The following is a 13,424-nucleotide window of genomic DNA, read 5'->3' as shown; positions in this document are numbered from 1 at the left end:
ATGCATAAACAGGATGTGTGTGCCAAGTACACCACTGGGCATAATAAAATAGACAAGACTGCTCTTCAGTCAGCATACCCTGGTATATATGTGCTGGTTGCAGCTCACGTTTGTTCAAAATGATTGATGCACAGGCCAGTGACTGTTATCACCCCTGAATACAGGGTTCTGGGAAGCCTCAAGGTCCAGGGTCCTCAACCTCAGCAGCAAATTAGAATCACTTGGAGAGCTTTCCAAGTTCCAGTGACTAGGCTATACCCCACACCAGTTAATTCAGAATTTTTAGGGGTAAGAACAAGGCACCAGTATTCTTTCCCCATGTGATTTCAGTGTGCATCCGAGGTTGGGAACCACTGATCTGGGAGTATCATGGGCAATGGGATGGGGGATGGAATTAAGTTCCAAGACACTTCCCAGAAGGAAAAAACAAACAAAAAAGTCTTCTACTTTATGCCCTGAAGGATGGCTGGGAATGGTAGTGGGGGAAGGAATAAGTGCTCTAGGTAGGAGGAGTAGCATGTGCAAAGGCCCTGAGGTGGCCTCTTCTTTCATAGCCCTCTGTGCTGCTCTCCTCCATAAGACTGCATTGAATTGTGTCTGTGTGTCTGTCTTTGCATAAAACAGCCAGCTCATGACAATAGAAACAGGAGTGTGCCTTACTCGTCCCTGTATCCTCTGCTCTTGGCACAGTAGCTGATGCACAGTGGCACCTTCAGAATCTCTCTAGGAAGGGCCTGGGGGTCTAGCTGCAGCAATGTCATTGAAAAAATGACCAGGGGACTAATCTTGAACCAGGTATTACTGGGAAGCCATCAGTTGTTCACCTCAAAGAATGGCAGGGGAGGGGACAGGCCTGGAGGAGTTACTGAGGGGCCACCCTCTGAATATCTAAGCTACTTCTTATCTCCGACACTGACCTTGGCAGCTTCCAGTGTCACTCTTCTTACCCCTAAAAATGCCCAGGGGCCTAAAGAAGGGGCGAAATCTGCCATCTCCAGTTCCCTCACTCTCTACCTGAAGACATTTGAAATGCCAGTGGTGGAATGGCTTTTGTCTGTGGTGACATTCCAAATGACCTCAAGTACATCAGGGCAGACCTCTTAGGAACCCTGGCTAGAGAACATGGTAGAGCTGGAATTCCACCGTTTAGCAAGGCTGACAAGGGTTTGGTAAAGTGATGGATAAACAAGATGTTGGTGGGTGTGTGGGTCAAGTCCATCCTAGCTGCTTTTAGCTGACGGATCATAGCCGAGTCATTTAACCTCAGCCTCAGTCAGTCACCTGTAAAGTAGAAGGAGTGACTGCAAGGCCTGTGCGGCCAGCTCTGTGGGGCTTGATGAGTATCATGCGCGATGATAAGCTATTTGAAAATGCATTACAAACTATAAAGTGTTCTGCAGATGTGAATTGTTACTTTTATTCTCTTGGGCCCCTTAAAATGATTTATTAGGACAATATTATCAGATGGAACATGGTTTATTAGGTTACAAATAAAAGAACTGGGGTTAACATGGGGAGGAGGCCTGTGAAAATAGATACTATTCCAGACTCTCAATCACATATGGTTATTAGTATTATTTTTAATTTAATGGCCCAAGAATCCTCTTTTTCTATAAAATTTAATTAACTCAAGGTTCTATTTAAACAGCAAGTCCAATGGAATGAAATAACAATCTATGTTTTATTCCTCTGCATGTTTTTCTCGTTTAATCCTTGAGTGAAAATCATCTGGCAAAAGGAAAGTCTATAGCTCAAGAATGAAGGTTATTTTAAAAGTTGTGCTTAAGGAGAAAATTAGCCAATAAATTATATTTATGATGTTAGTAAAAGCATGCCATGAGTTCAACACATTTGAAATGTAAATTGTGCGACTTAATTATTAACTTCATTTTAATATTTTCCTAACGCTGAAAATGGTTGTGGGCCATTTTAAAAGCGTCTGCTTCCAGTCCCGAGGAAGCCCAGAAGCTTCGTTTGAATTGATTAAATAGAATTATTCCTTTTATGAATTTTGGAGAGAGTCCTAAAGGCCTGGCATAGTTTCACCAAATAATATAAAATATTGGGAGCATGCTTAAAGATGCCTTACCAAAGAGAAGCATTTCAGGTCCAACCAGGTTTGGGAGAGGACCTGCCACCTCGTCCCCATGGGCTGCTAGACTGTTGTTATAAGACAGAGAATCAAGTTACTTAGGAGTTGGTGGAAAAGACTGAAATGCACACAAGTCCCACCACAACCTTGCCCCCGTGTACCCCGACAGCCCCCCTCTCCTCCCTTTGTGTTGCTAATACCACAGCCTCCATTCCCACCTGTCCACGCTGGTCCAGACCCCTGGCCTTTGCGCTCATGCAGTTTCATCTGCCAGGTTGCCCTCCTCTTCCTTGCGAGCTGACTGCTTCCTCCTCCCCTTCAGGATTCAAATCTGGCCATATCCTTTAGAAGATCTTCACTAAAGGCAAAAAGTGGCTGGACTCCCCTTCCAGTGCTCCCATAGCACCCCAGAGAGTCCTGTGTCCATATTCATGATGCATTACCTTAAAATGATCTGCATCTATGGATTGGATTGTCAAACCCACCAGACCATAAACTCCCTGCAGGCTGTTTCTTGGCATTTCTCATTATGATGTTCCCAGCTCATAGAACAGTGCCCAGCACCCAACAGTTCCTCGGTGTATATGGAAAAAATACCATGTAGTTGGGGAGGAAGTTAATACTTACAGAGCCTTACTGTGTGCCAAGCACGATTATTCTATCTGCAAGTTCAACAGGAAGGAAGAGCTGAAAGTGAGTTAACAAGGCTAAGCTACTTTCCATTCAGCAAAAAGAGCCTTTCCTGCCTTTTTTAACCAGGCTTAACCAAACTTCAAAGAAATTCCTGCTGTTAATGTCATCAATAAATCTGCAGAGGAGATATTATCATCTCCACTGTCCAGATGAGGGAACTGCAGCTCCAAGGAGTTACAGATATTGGTAGTGGTAAAACCCAAATATATCCCCAGGTGTGGGACCTTCCCAGAGCCCAAAGCTCACTCGCTTGTCAGGAGGAAAGAACATTCCTTTCATCGTGTGATTCCTGGAGGTCCAGCCACAACCCGGTTAGAGCAGAGTCTGAGTGCAGGGGACCTGCACAGTGGGGCAGTCGGACTCTCCCTGTCCCTCCTGTTAAGTGGTGTTTTTAGGTTTCTCCAATTCAAAGCTATCACTAAGATCTGAAGATGACGGAAAAGTGTCTTTCCCCCGTGGGCAGGTTTGCACAAAGCATGCAATTGCACACTTCTCGTAATTGAGTCAAGCCACATGCTCCCTGCAGTCTCTGGAGCTGGCGGTGTATGCAGATTAATTTCTAAATGTATCTTAAAGGGTTTCTTTAGCTGCCGTGACTGGTCTTGCTCAGACACTCCTGCATGATGGATGGGGAGAGAGATGATGCAGTGTCTGCCGTGATGGAGTTCCTAGGAATGATTAATAGTGTATACACTGGGCTGTTTTTGATGCCCTTCCTGGCATTAAATGAAATGTTTTCTTTTCCTCCAACTACATTTTTTATCCTAAGGATGGACCCTTTAGAGACTACCATGTGATTGCATTCTCTATATTAAGAAAATTCAAATCCATGTCTGGGTGACCTTGATGTCACCTTCATGAGACTCAGTTTATTCATCTGCAGAGATGGGGGCGGTGATCCCCCTCTCGGGGTCGCTGTTACTGGGAGCCCTGACTGCGCAGTGACCGTGAAGTCCCGGCTCGCTGTGCTTACGCACGGAAGGCATCTTGCATGGGTGGACACATCCATGCGAGAAAAACCAGTGACGGGACGGCCTTCCCGCCTCTCCTCCTGGAGGAGAGAGACAGTGCCGGCATCTGATGGTGAATAAGTGTGGAGCGGTATTATCAGTGCTTATGGGAGATAGCTAAACCACGCCTGGATAAACAGCCAGACACAGTGGAGCAGTAGTTGACTCTGGCCCCATTCAAGATGCTGCCTTTGGGATCATGAGGCACAGTCATGACCACCCCAGTGTGTGGTTTGTTAGTCGTGATGAAAAAGGGAGATGCTTATCCCCATATCAGACTGTTTTTTAAACGGTGCCCGGCAGCATTAGCTTTCCTTGTGGTTACATGGTTGCCTTTTTGTCTTTTCAGGCTGTGACCCAATTAGAACTTTTTGGGGACATGTCCACCCCCCCTGATATAACCTCTCCCCCCGTAAGTATGCACCGCCCTCCTGATCCCTGTTGCCCTCCCCTCTCTGTCCTCGCCCCGTACGTGGCCAGAGTATGGGCTTTGGGTGGAAGAGGCCTGCTGGTGGGTTTCGACTCTGGCTCTTTTAAGCTGTGCGACTTGGGCAAGTGAACCAGGAATTTTGACCTTTAGCATTCTCTGCTAGTATAAAAAAAGGAATTATGATGCATGCCTCTGTTTTGAGAAATAAGTGAGATCACGCATTCAACAATTGCAGGACCTTGCCTAGGTGCTTGCTGTCCTGCCGGGCTCTGAGAAGGGACTCGAATGAGATGTGGCTCCTGCCTACATGGAGCTCACGTGGTCTGCTTGGGAATATGGGCAGGAAACTCCACGGGAAAGCACACATGCTGAGGCATTTGTCAATACCTAGCCCAAGCCCAGCAACAGCGTAGGTGATCAGCACAGGAAAGGAAGCAGCTTCCCCTGCACCCCCTCTGCCCTTCCCTGTCTCCTCCTTTGCTTCCTTTCTCTGTCCCCTGTTTTGCGTCCTCCCTCCTTTCCCACCTGCCTCTAGCTTTGCAGACTGTGACCTGGGCCTCACTGAGCTTCTCAAGAAGCTCTGGATTCCCAGCCACACCTTCAGCCAGGGTATCTCGGTCAAGGCTTGCAAGAGGCCAGAGATTGCCGGGAGCTCTAATTTGAAAATGAAATGAAGAAAACAATTAAAACCAAAGCAAAATGGAATCCCAGTTCTGGACACATCCCAAGGCAATCCTGCAGCCACTACAAAGAAAAGTACTGAGATGTCCCCTCCAGCCCCTCCATGCCTCCCTGCCCATTCCCAGCGGTGGGCAGAGCGCAGTCAGCTGCAGCTGTAGCAGCTGAAGCGTCTGGGAGGGGACAGCTCCTCTGGGCACTGCACAGTTGTGCGAACCACGGGATGGGGCCACGGTTCATTGGCAAGATGCGCCTTGCAGAGAAAAGGCTATGACCTCACCACTGAGGACAGATGGCATGAGACCCTGCTGCCCACAGCTGCCGCAGAGAGATCTAGGCACAGCTGCCCTGCTCCCAACACCTGATGTTCAGAGCAGCCTTGAGGGAGGGGCTGCAGCTTCTGTCCCCAGGGAAGCCAGACAGCCCTAGTAATTCTCATTCGCTCCTGCACCCTGAGGATAACAGCTTTACCCTGGGAACTCAGAATTGCAGAACTGCAGGGCTGTGCAGCTAGAACGGGCTGAAGAGATCCTCTAACCTTGTCCCTTTCGTTCTACAGATGAGCAAACTGAGTCCCAGAGAGGACACATGACTCACCCAGGGTCAGGGAGGGCAAAAGAGAACAGCGCTGACTGTGTTTAAAAGTGCTTAACACAGCAGCTCATGGCTGTGTTTCTGGCCCTGAACCCCGGCACAGTCCAAACGGGTATTTAATAGTCCTTAGAACAATGCCATTCGTCCTGCAAGCTGCTAGTCTAAAAATGGCCTTGTCTAATTGCCATGGTTTCAGGATTAATTGCTTGCCCCAGCCTATTCCAAGGAGAAAAAAAAAAACGGATATTATGGCATTGAATAGACTTATACTCTGTAGACAAAAGCCTGCTGTACACGGGTGTGGATGTAAAAAGACGATGTGTACAGGACCCCTACCTTGCCCTTCCATTCATCCACAGAACCTTCTGGAATTCTAGCATGGGCCAAACACTGCAGAGTTTTTAGCTGTGCAGGCATTGTTTTTTGTTGTCTTCTTGAAAATATTTACATCTTTTTGCAAATGAAGATTTGGGCAAAATTCTGGAAGGCACCAGGCTAAAAGGATCAATCGGTGCTCCACTTGCTAAGCTTCATTTGCTCATTTAGTCAACAACTCTTTATTGACTGCATGTCAAGTGACAGGCCCTGAGCCAGGCACATAGTAGGTCTTTAGTGAGTGTATTTCAATTTGAATTGACCACTTCTAATGAGTGAAAGCCAGATATTGCAGAAAATTTGATAGCCTAAAAACACCCCCCAGGGGTTAGGGGCTCAAACTTAATCTTTATGGTACTGGCCATTGTTTACTGAGCACCTAATATATGCCTATGCAGGGTGCTAAATAATTTAAGTAATATAAAATATCATTTAAATCTATGATTTCATTTTATCTTCACAGCAGCTCTAGAGGTATCATTTCCCCCATTTTATAGAGAAAAGTGTATGTAACAAGCCCCTAGTCTACACACCACATAAGTGGCCTGGACCGTGGCCACCTTCTACGACCCCTGCCCCATTAATTCCTGTGCCTGATGGCTTGTGTGCTTGATGACTGCAGAACCGGGTCTCACGTGTCCTCTGCCTCTCTCTGTCTGGCAGACTCCTGCAACTCCAGGTGATGCCTTTATCCCATCTTCATCTCAGACACTTCCGGCGAGTGCAGATGTGTTTAGCTCTGTACCTTTCGGCACTGCTGCTGTACCCTCAGGTAAGCCCTCTGCCACCCGCTTCCCTTCCTTCAGCCTCCACGCATCAAGAGACAGAAAGGGTTTACTGAACTAGCTGCCAAATTATGCCAGAATACCTGTGGAGCCACCATTCCCTCCTGCCACCCTTCTGGTGACATTGAGAAGCTGCCATCTAGAGGGGTGGGGGTGGTGGGGTCCAAAGCTCTTGTCTGCTGCTGGCTGGAATTCAGTGGTGTCTTTCACCTGGAGAGTCCAAGATCCCAGGTTACTCAGGGGTGTAGCTTTTTGGAGCATGGCCTACAACAGCCATGCAGATCCGTTTCCTCCCGTCCACCACGGCCAGGGGGAGAGAAAGCGGTGAGCAGGGGAGGAGGTAGAGTCAGCTCCCCACAGACCTCTTCAGACCCGATGGATAGACGGCTTCCGGCTCATTTGGTGCCGACTTGAGGAAGAAGAGGTTCCCCAGACAAAGGAGGAAAATCCTGTGGGATAACAACAAACTGCCAACAGTGAATTGGGAGGGTGATGGGATTCTTAGCGATTTGAAAGTGTTTGTTCTGTGTTTCAGATATTCTTTAAAATGTAAATACTATTTTACAACAGAGACAAAATGTGTATAGTCACACTATTACAGGTGCATTACAAATGGGTGGGTCCCTGGGATGTTACCTTGTTTCCATGGCGTTGGTCACTCCGTGTAGCCGGGCCACTCACTTGGAAAGAGTTAAAGGTGATATTTGTTCTGTTTTTCACATACATGGGAACCTTAAGGAGTCTTGTGTTTTCCTTTTACTACATATTTGAAATCTGTGGCTTTATCGTTCTCAACTTTATTCTCATAAATGGCAAATGGAGTTTGAATATTTTACAATACAAATCTCCCTGCAATTTTTTCTATAAATAATTACTTCTAATTGCATAGTGTTAGAAGCAAATTCTTGCCACCAAATATAAATCTTGCTTTTTATTCAAAGTAAATTAAAAATTCATACCCTGTTCTAAAATAGTTATAGTTATTCCTCATGAACCAAGGGATCATTATGAACTTCTAGAAGCAACAAATGTTGGTAGCCACTGGATCTAACTGTGTGGTCTGCAACCCCCAGGCCACAGCCTGGTACAGTCTATGGCCTGTCAGGAAACCAACCACACATCACTGCCTGAGCTCCACGCCATGCCCTCCCCAACCCCTGACTCCCTAACCCTCAACTCCCAGTCCATGGAAAAGTTGTCTTCCATGAAACGGGTCCTTTGTGCCAAAAAGGTTGGGGACCTCTGATCCAACCTACAGTTTAGACTCTGCAGGTAGTCTAGAAATGTATTCTATTGCTAAGCTTCCCAATCTAATCTGCCCCTAATACAGGATAGTGGCCATGACTAGTTTTCTTTACCTAAAGTAGATATTCAAATCTCCTTGGGATTAGTGTGATAAAATATGTCATTTTAAATAAGGATAACGGTTTTCTGTCAGAAATTCACCACTCTCTATGCTTTTTCAGTCTGTTCAAAATACCGATGCTTCGTCCCCATTGTGTTATCTGTAAAGATGATGGGAACTTAAGGCCCACACCTACTAATTTGCAGCCATGTTCATTCCACAGTGTTCACTGGGTGCCTACTATGTGCCAGCTCCTGCTCTAGGTGCTTGAGGTGTGTCACTGAATGCAACAGACAGAGAGCTTACCAGCTACTGGGGACACAGGAAGTAACATGAAAATTAGAAACTTGTGTAGTATGTTAGGAAACGAGAAGTGGCCTGGACAAAAGGAAATGCAGAGCAGAGCAGGGTGTGGGCTCCAGAGGCCAGGTGCTAGTGCAGGCTGTGGTCAGGAGAGAGGCTCTGGCCAGGTGAGGAGCAAGCAGACTGGAGGGAGGAGCAGGAAGTCACAGCAGATGTCAGAGTTCAGGGTTTTTCAGGCGAGGAATGACTGGGCACACCTCATCTCCACCCCTTCTCTATAAACAAGAGGTTTGTACTAGATGCAATCTTGCATCTCTGCCAGCCCTAACTGTTCATTCAGAGCACCCTGAGGACCTGCCCGGGCCAGGCCCAGCACTGCTCTGGGCCTTCTTCCAAGCCTGTGCCAGGTTAGGGGCTTGAAAGACCAGGGTTTTGGTCCTGCAACTTAACCAGCCCTGTTAAAAACGGTAGACAAGCCATTTCCGCACATCCAAGATTTGCTTTCTTCAGCGGTTAAAAAAAAATGAAATAGATAGATTATCTCCAAGATTTAAAATTTCAGAATGTGAGTCTAAAATTAATTTCAGTTAGCATAGTTTTGCTTTCTTACCAACAATAACAAAAGTAGGCTTTGATTGGTGTTAAACTGTGTGCCCTTTTCCTCCTTTAACTGGCCTTAAAAATCTCTGCAGCTGTTGAATCTCCATCTCTGTGTCACTAATTGTCCAGCCAGTGAGAGAGAGACAGGGAAATGAACCGGGGTGTGCAGTATGATGGGTGGGCTAGCTGCTGGGGGCTTTGGAATTTAGCGGGCTAAGTTTGAATCCTGGTTCAGCCATTTATCTATAAGCTTTAGACTCCTGGGCAAATTACTTAACCTGTCAGAGCCAGAGCTTCTTCATCTGTATAACTGGGTAGAAAATAATACTTACCTTGCAACAATATCATGAGAATTAAATAAGAAAATAAAGTTAAGTGCCTTGAAAAATGCTGGTACATCGTAGATACTTGTGGAGAGTACTGCTATTATTATTATATTATTCTCATTTCTAAAGTAGAAGAAAATATGTCCCATCCTGCCTATATTATTTTTTCTTTATTTTCCATTTTTTAAAAAATGCATATAATAAAGCTCAGGTCTTCGGTCTCTTGAATGCTCATGGCAGAGGTAGCTGGGTGTCCTGGCGAATGTACTATGTGTAAATATAGGATCTGCCACCAACCAGCTGCATAATATTCAGCCTCAGGCAACTTGCCTGTAAAATGGGGATGATCACAATTCTACCTCGTAGAGCTGTGCTGAGGATTGCCTGAGTAAATCCATTCAGTAAGACATTTGTAACGGTATCTGGCAATGTTTTTACATAAGTAAGCACTCAGCAGACTTTAGCTACACAGTCCGTCAGTAGTCCTGCATGTACTGTCCAAACACTGCGTGGCCGTGACAAGTCTTGCCCTCATGGAGCTGCAAGTTCTCACGCACACATTAAAGAGAGAGCAATCACGGCTCCCCTAGATGCTTGCTGTGAGCATCAGCTTCACAAAAATGTCAGCTCCACTAGGGCAAGCATTATTTTTTTAACTGTCTTGTTCTTTGCTGCAGCTCCAGAGGCTGAAACAGTGATTGGCACCTAGTAGGGATGTTTTTGAATGCATCAGTCAATCAAACGAGAGATGATGTGGGCAAGAGCTGCCATACAAGTTTCATATACATGTTGGAGGCGTCCTTTAGTTTTCACTGTTTTTCTTCTATTTCAGTCTGCTTTTTGTTTTCTTTTTTTCAAATAAGGGGGGTATCCCCAGGTGCCAGCATCTGGTTATAAATGACAGTTTTCATCATTTTTTTTTTTAAAAAATCTAGCTGCAAGGCAGCAATGCAGGCGTTCCTTTCACCTCATAGCCAGGAGATGTGCGAGTGATCTGAACTCCATGGCGTAAACAGATGCTCCTCACCACCCCCTCCCTCTACTGTCGAACATTAATAGCAAACAGTTAATAAGCTGTTAAGTGGCTGCAGTGGCAGCCACCAGACAGCTCCCCATGTCCAGCGCAACCGCAGTCCTGCCACTGAGGTGCCCAGGCGTGCACAGGCCACAGGGTCAGAGATCCTTCGCTCACAGGCTAGGGGGAGCCCGGGCTGCGGGGACCTCCTAGGCACAGGGAATGAGACCTGCAAGCTCTCAAACATGACACCCAATTACCCTGTGCTACCTGCTTTTCCTTTTGAATATTGTACTTTGGTCTGGAGCAGATGGCATGAAGCCAGAGAGACATGCTAATAGCTCTCTCCAGAAAAGTGTGCACAGCCCATCTGTTAGTGCCTTGTGAAGAAGAAAAAAAAATGATGGGAGGGGGAAAAAAAAAAAACCTGCCACCAACAGTATAATCATCAGAGATCACAGCACTTATGGATCTTGGAGTTTAATTGTGCTCTTGGAAGAATGCAGTGAAGGCATTGATTTCTCTGACTTGTTCACCTTGGTGTGGGGCCTTTCTCCAGGCCCAGGCATCTATGGAGCTGGTGATGTGTGCCAAAAGCAGTGCTAGGCAGAGAGGAGAGACAGGAAGTAAAGGGTTCTACCAGCAGGTGGTTTCTAGTCTCACAAGGGAAGACAGAATAACTAGGCAATTACAAAGCAGTGTGACAAGTGTCATGCTAGAGGTGAGCACAGGGGACTGTGGAAGCCCAGAGAAGGACCAACGGAGCACATAGGGCAGGGAAAGCATCCAGCAGAGATGATGGGAAACTGAATCCCAAAGAGCAAATAAGGGCCAGCCATGTGAAGAAGCAGGAGGTGTCTTTCCAGGCAAATGGACCCGCAGAGACAAGAGATGGTAGGTTGCATATTAATGTTTGCAACTTCTGGCGACCAAGGTGCCAGTGAGGAAGCCAGCTGAAGACGGGGATAAGGAGGTGGGAGGGGCTGACCCCCAAGTGCATGTGAGCCAAGCTGAGGCATCTTATATTCAAGACCAGGAAGCACCATATTTGCATGTTAAAACAGTCCTCGCTGTCAATGAGGAGGGTGGAATGGAAGCAAAGCGAAAGGCAGGCTGGTGGAAAGTGAAGCCACCCACCCATTCATCAAAACAGCATCAGGCTCGGGTGGTTGAAAGATCCATGGAGAGGTTTCCACCTCTCAAACCCAGGCACCCCTTCTTATCACAAACATTTCCAATATCCCATTTAATGTCTTGAAATGAAATGCCTAGATGACATAGCCTACCTACACAGTTTTTCAAAAATTAATATGATGTTCTAACTGAGCCATATCAATGTAAATCAGAAAATAAGGAAAACAGAGTTGCAGAATCCACCACCTGTTGGTGTATTTGTCACTACATTGTTCTGTGATAGGCAAGGCAAGGTAAGCAAGTGTCAGGTATGAAGTGTGAGTCCAGTGTCTCTTCACACCTTTCTTTGGAGCAGATAGGCTAAGTCTGTGGTCCCCAATCCCTGGGCCAAGGACCAGTACCTGTCCGTGGCCTGTTAGGAACCAGGCCACACAGTAGGAAGTGAGTTGTGGTGAGCTAGCAAAGAAGCTTCATCTGTGTTTACAGTGCTCCCCATTCCCCCAACCCTGGTCCATGAAAAAATTGTGTTCCATGAAATTTGGTCCCTGGTGCCAAAAAGGTTGGGTCTGCTGACTAAGTGATCTGAAAATATATTCTCTATGTTGTTTGTTGGCATTGCTGCCTTATTCCACAAATGCATTTAATATTGCTGGATTACTCAGCAAGAGCCCATGTGTCCTGCCTGTGCCCCTTCTGTGCCTCCTCTCAGGGCAGCAGGGCAGGGGGGGATAATCTATGCACCTTGCAAGGAAATGGCCAGGCCTTGAATGTCGGCTCTAGGCCTCATCATCATCAGTCAATTGAAGTCAGGTGGGTCTGTGACTGGAGCTTGGAGTGAGACCCCCTCCACCCCATTTCTCTGGGCTCGCCAAAGTCACTGACATGACCCATGGTGTGATCAATGCCACTATGTCCACTTATCATCCCTGTGGAAGTTGCTGGGACACTCTGCATCCATTCCTCCTTCCTTCCTGGTCTCAGTGCACTGCACCTGCAAGTTCCCACTGACAGCCATGCAGATGCTTGTTCTGAGAGGCCAGGCAAAGCTAGCCCCCTATTCTCTACTCTGTCTGGACTGGTACGTTGTCTCTCAGGATCGACTGCACATGCAGGTGGTCACTGTGCACCCTGAAACACATGGAAGTTTCCTGCGGGCCTGCAGCGTGCTAAAACATCCCATGCCAGGCAAGATCCATCGACTGCAAAGATCAGAAATTGGTATAGGACATCTGGGTGAGGCAGTGAGTGGCACAAAGGAAAGAACACTGGCTTTGGGGACAGACAACCTCAGTTTGATCCTGGTCCTACCTTGTGCAACCTATATGACCCTAAGCAAGTTGCTGTTCTTCTCTGAGTACCAATTTCCTCATCCCTAAAATGGATATAATAATATCTACCCTGCAGGGATTTTGTGATTGTGTAAAACCTAACAGTGTACCTGGCATGTTGTAGGCATTTAATAATTGGAACGATTATTATAACAAATGTCAATTGTGCTCCTGTTAAAAGGTATATGTCTTGCCTGAAAAGGACAATACAGTAAACAAGTATCATAGTAATATATGTAAATACATGCCCTGCAGTTTTATAGTGCCCAACCTGTACCACTATATAGGCTACCCCTGACTGGACAATAACCTTCTTTTTTTTTTAATTCTCTAAAATTAGAATTATAACAATGCAGAAATAATGCATATTAAAATCTCTAGCTACCATGTATTACATGTCTGTTATATACCAAGCAAGGTATTAAGTACTCTGTAGAATCTATCTGATCCAAATCATACTATTTATTAATAGTAGCTAACATTTTTTTTTTTTTTTTTTTTTTTTTTTGAGACAGAGTCTCACTTTGTTGCCCAGGCTAGAGTGAGTGCCGTGGAGTCAGCCTAGCTCACAGCAACCTCAAACTCCTGGGCTAGAGTGATCCTTCTGCCTCAGCCTCCCGGGTAGCTGGGACTACAGGCATGCGCCACCATGCCCGGCTAATTTTTTATATATATATATCAGTTGGCCAATTAATTTCTTTCTATTTATAGTAGAG

General features: G+C 46.2%; 1 protein-coding gene across 3 annotated transcripts in view; it reads left to right on the top strand.

Moving 5' to 3' along the window:
• The window catches only part of DAB1 (DAB adaptor protein 1), a 1,133,708-nt gene that overhangs the window by 1,102,597 nt on the left and 17,687 nt on the right, over positions 1 to 13,424 (top strand). For all 3 annotated transcript variants that reach the window (XM_075998696.1, XM_075998701.1, XM_075998702.1), the window contains 2 exons: positions 4,145 to 4,207; positions 6,536 to 6,644. In XM_075998696.1, the coding sequence (XP_075854811.1) occupies positions 4,145 to 4,207; positions 6,536 to 6,644 (172 nt within the window). The remainder of the gene's footprint in view (positions 1 to 4,144; positions 4,208 to 6,535; positions 6,645 to 13,424) is intronic.

This window comes from Microcebus murinus, chromosome 2 (assembly GCF_040939455.1).
Source record: "Microcebus murinus isolate Inina chromosome 2, M.murinus_Inina_mat1.0, whole genome shotgun sequence".
Lineage (NCBI taxonomy): Eukaryota > Metazoa > Chordata > Mammalia > Primates > Cheirogaleidae > Microcebus > Microcebus murinus.
Note: the sequence above shows the minus strand (reverse complement) of the source record. Positions and strands in the feature narration are given on the sequence as shown.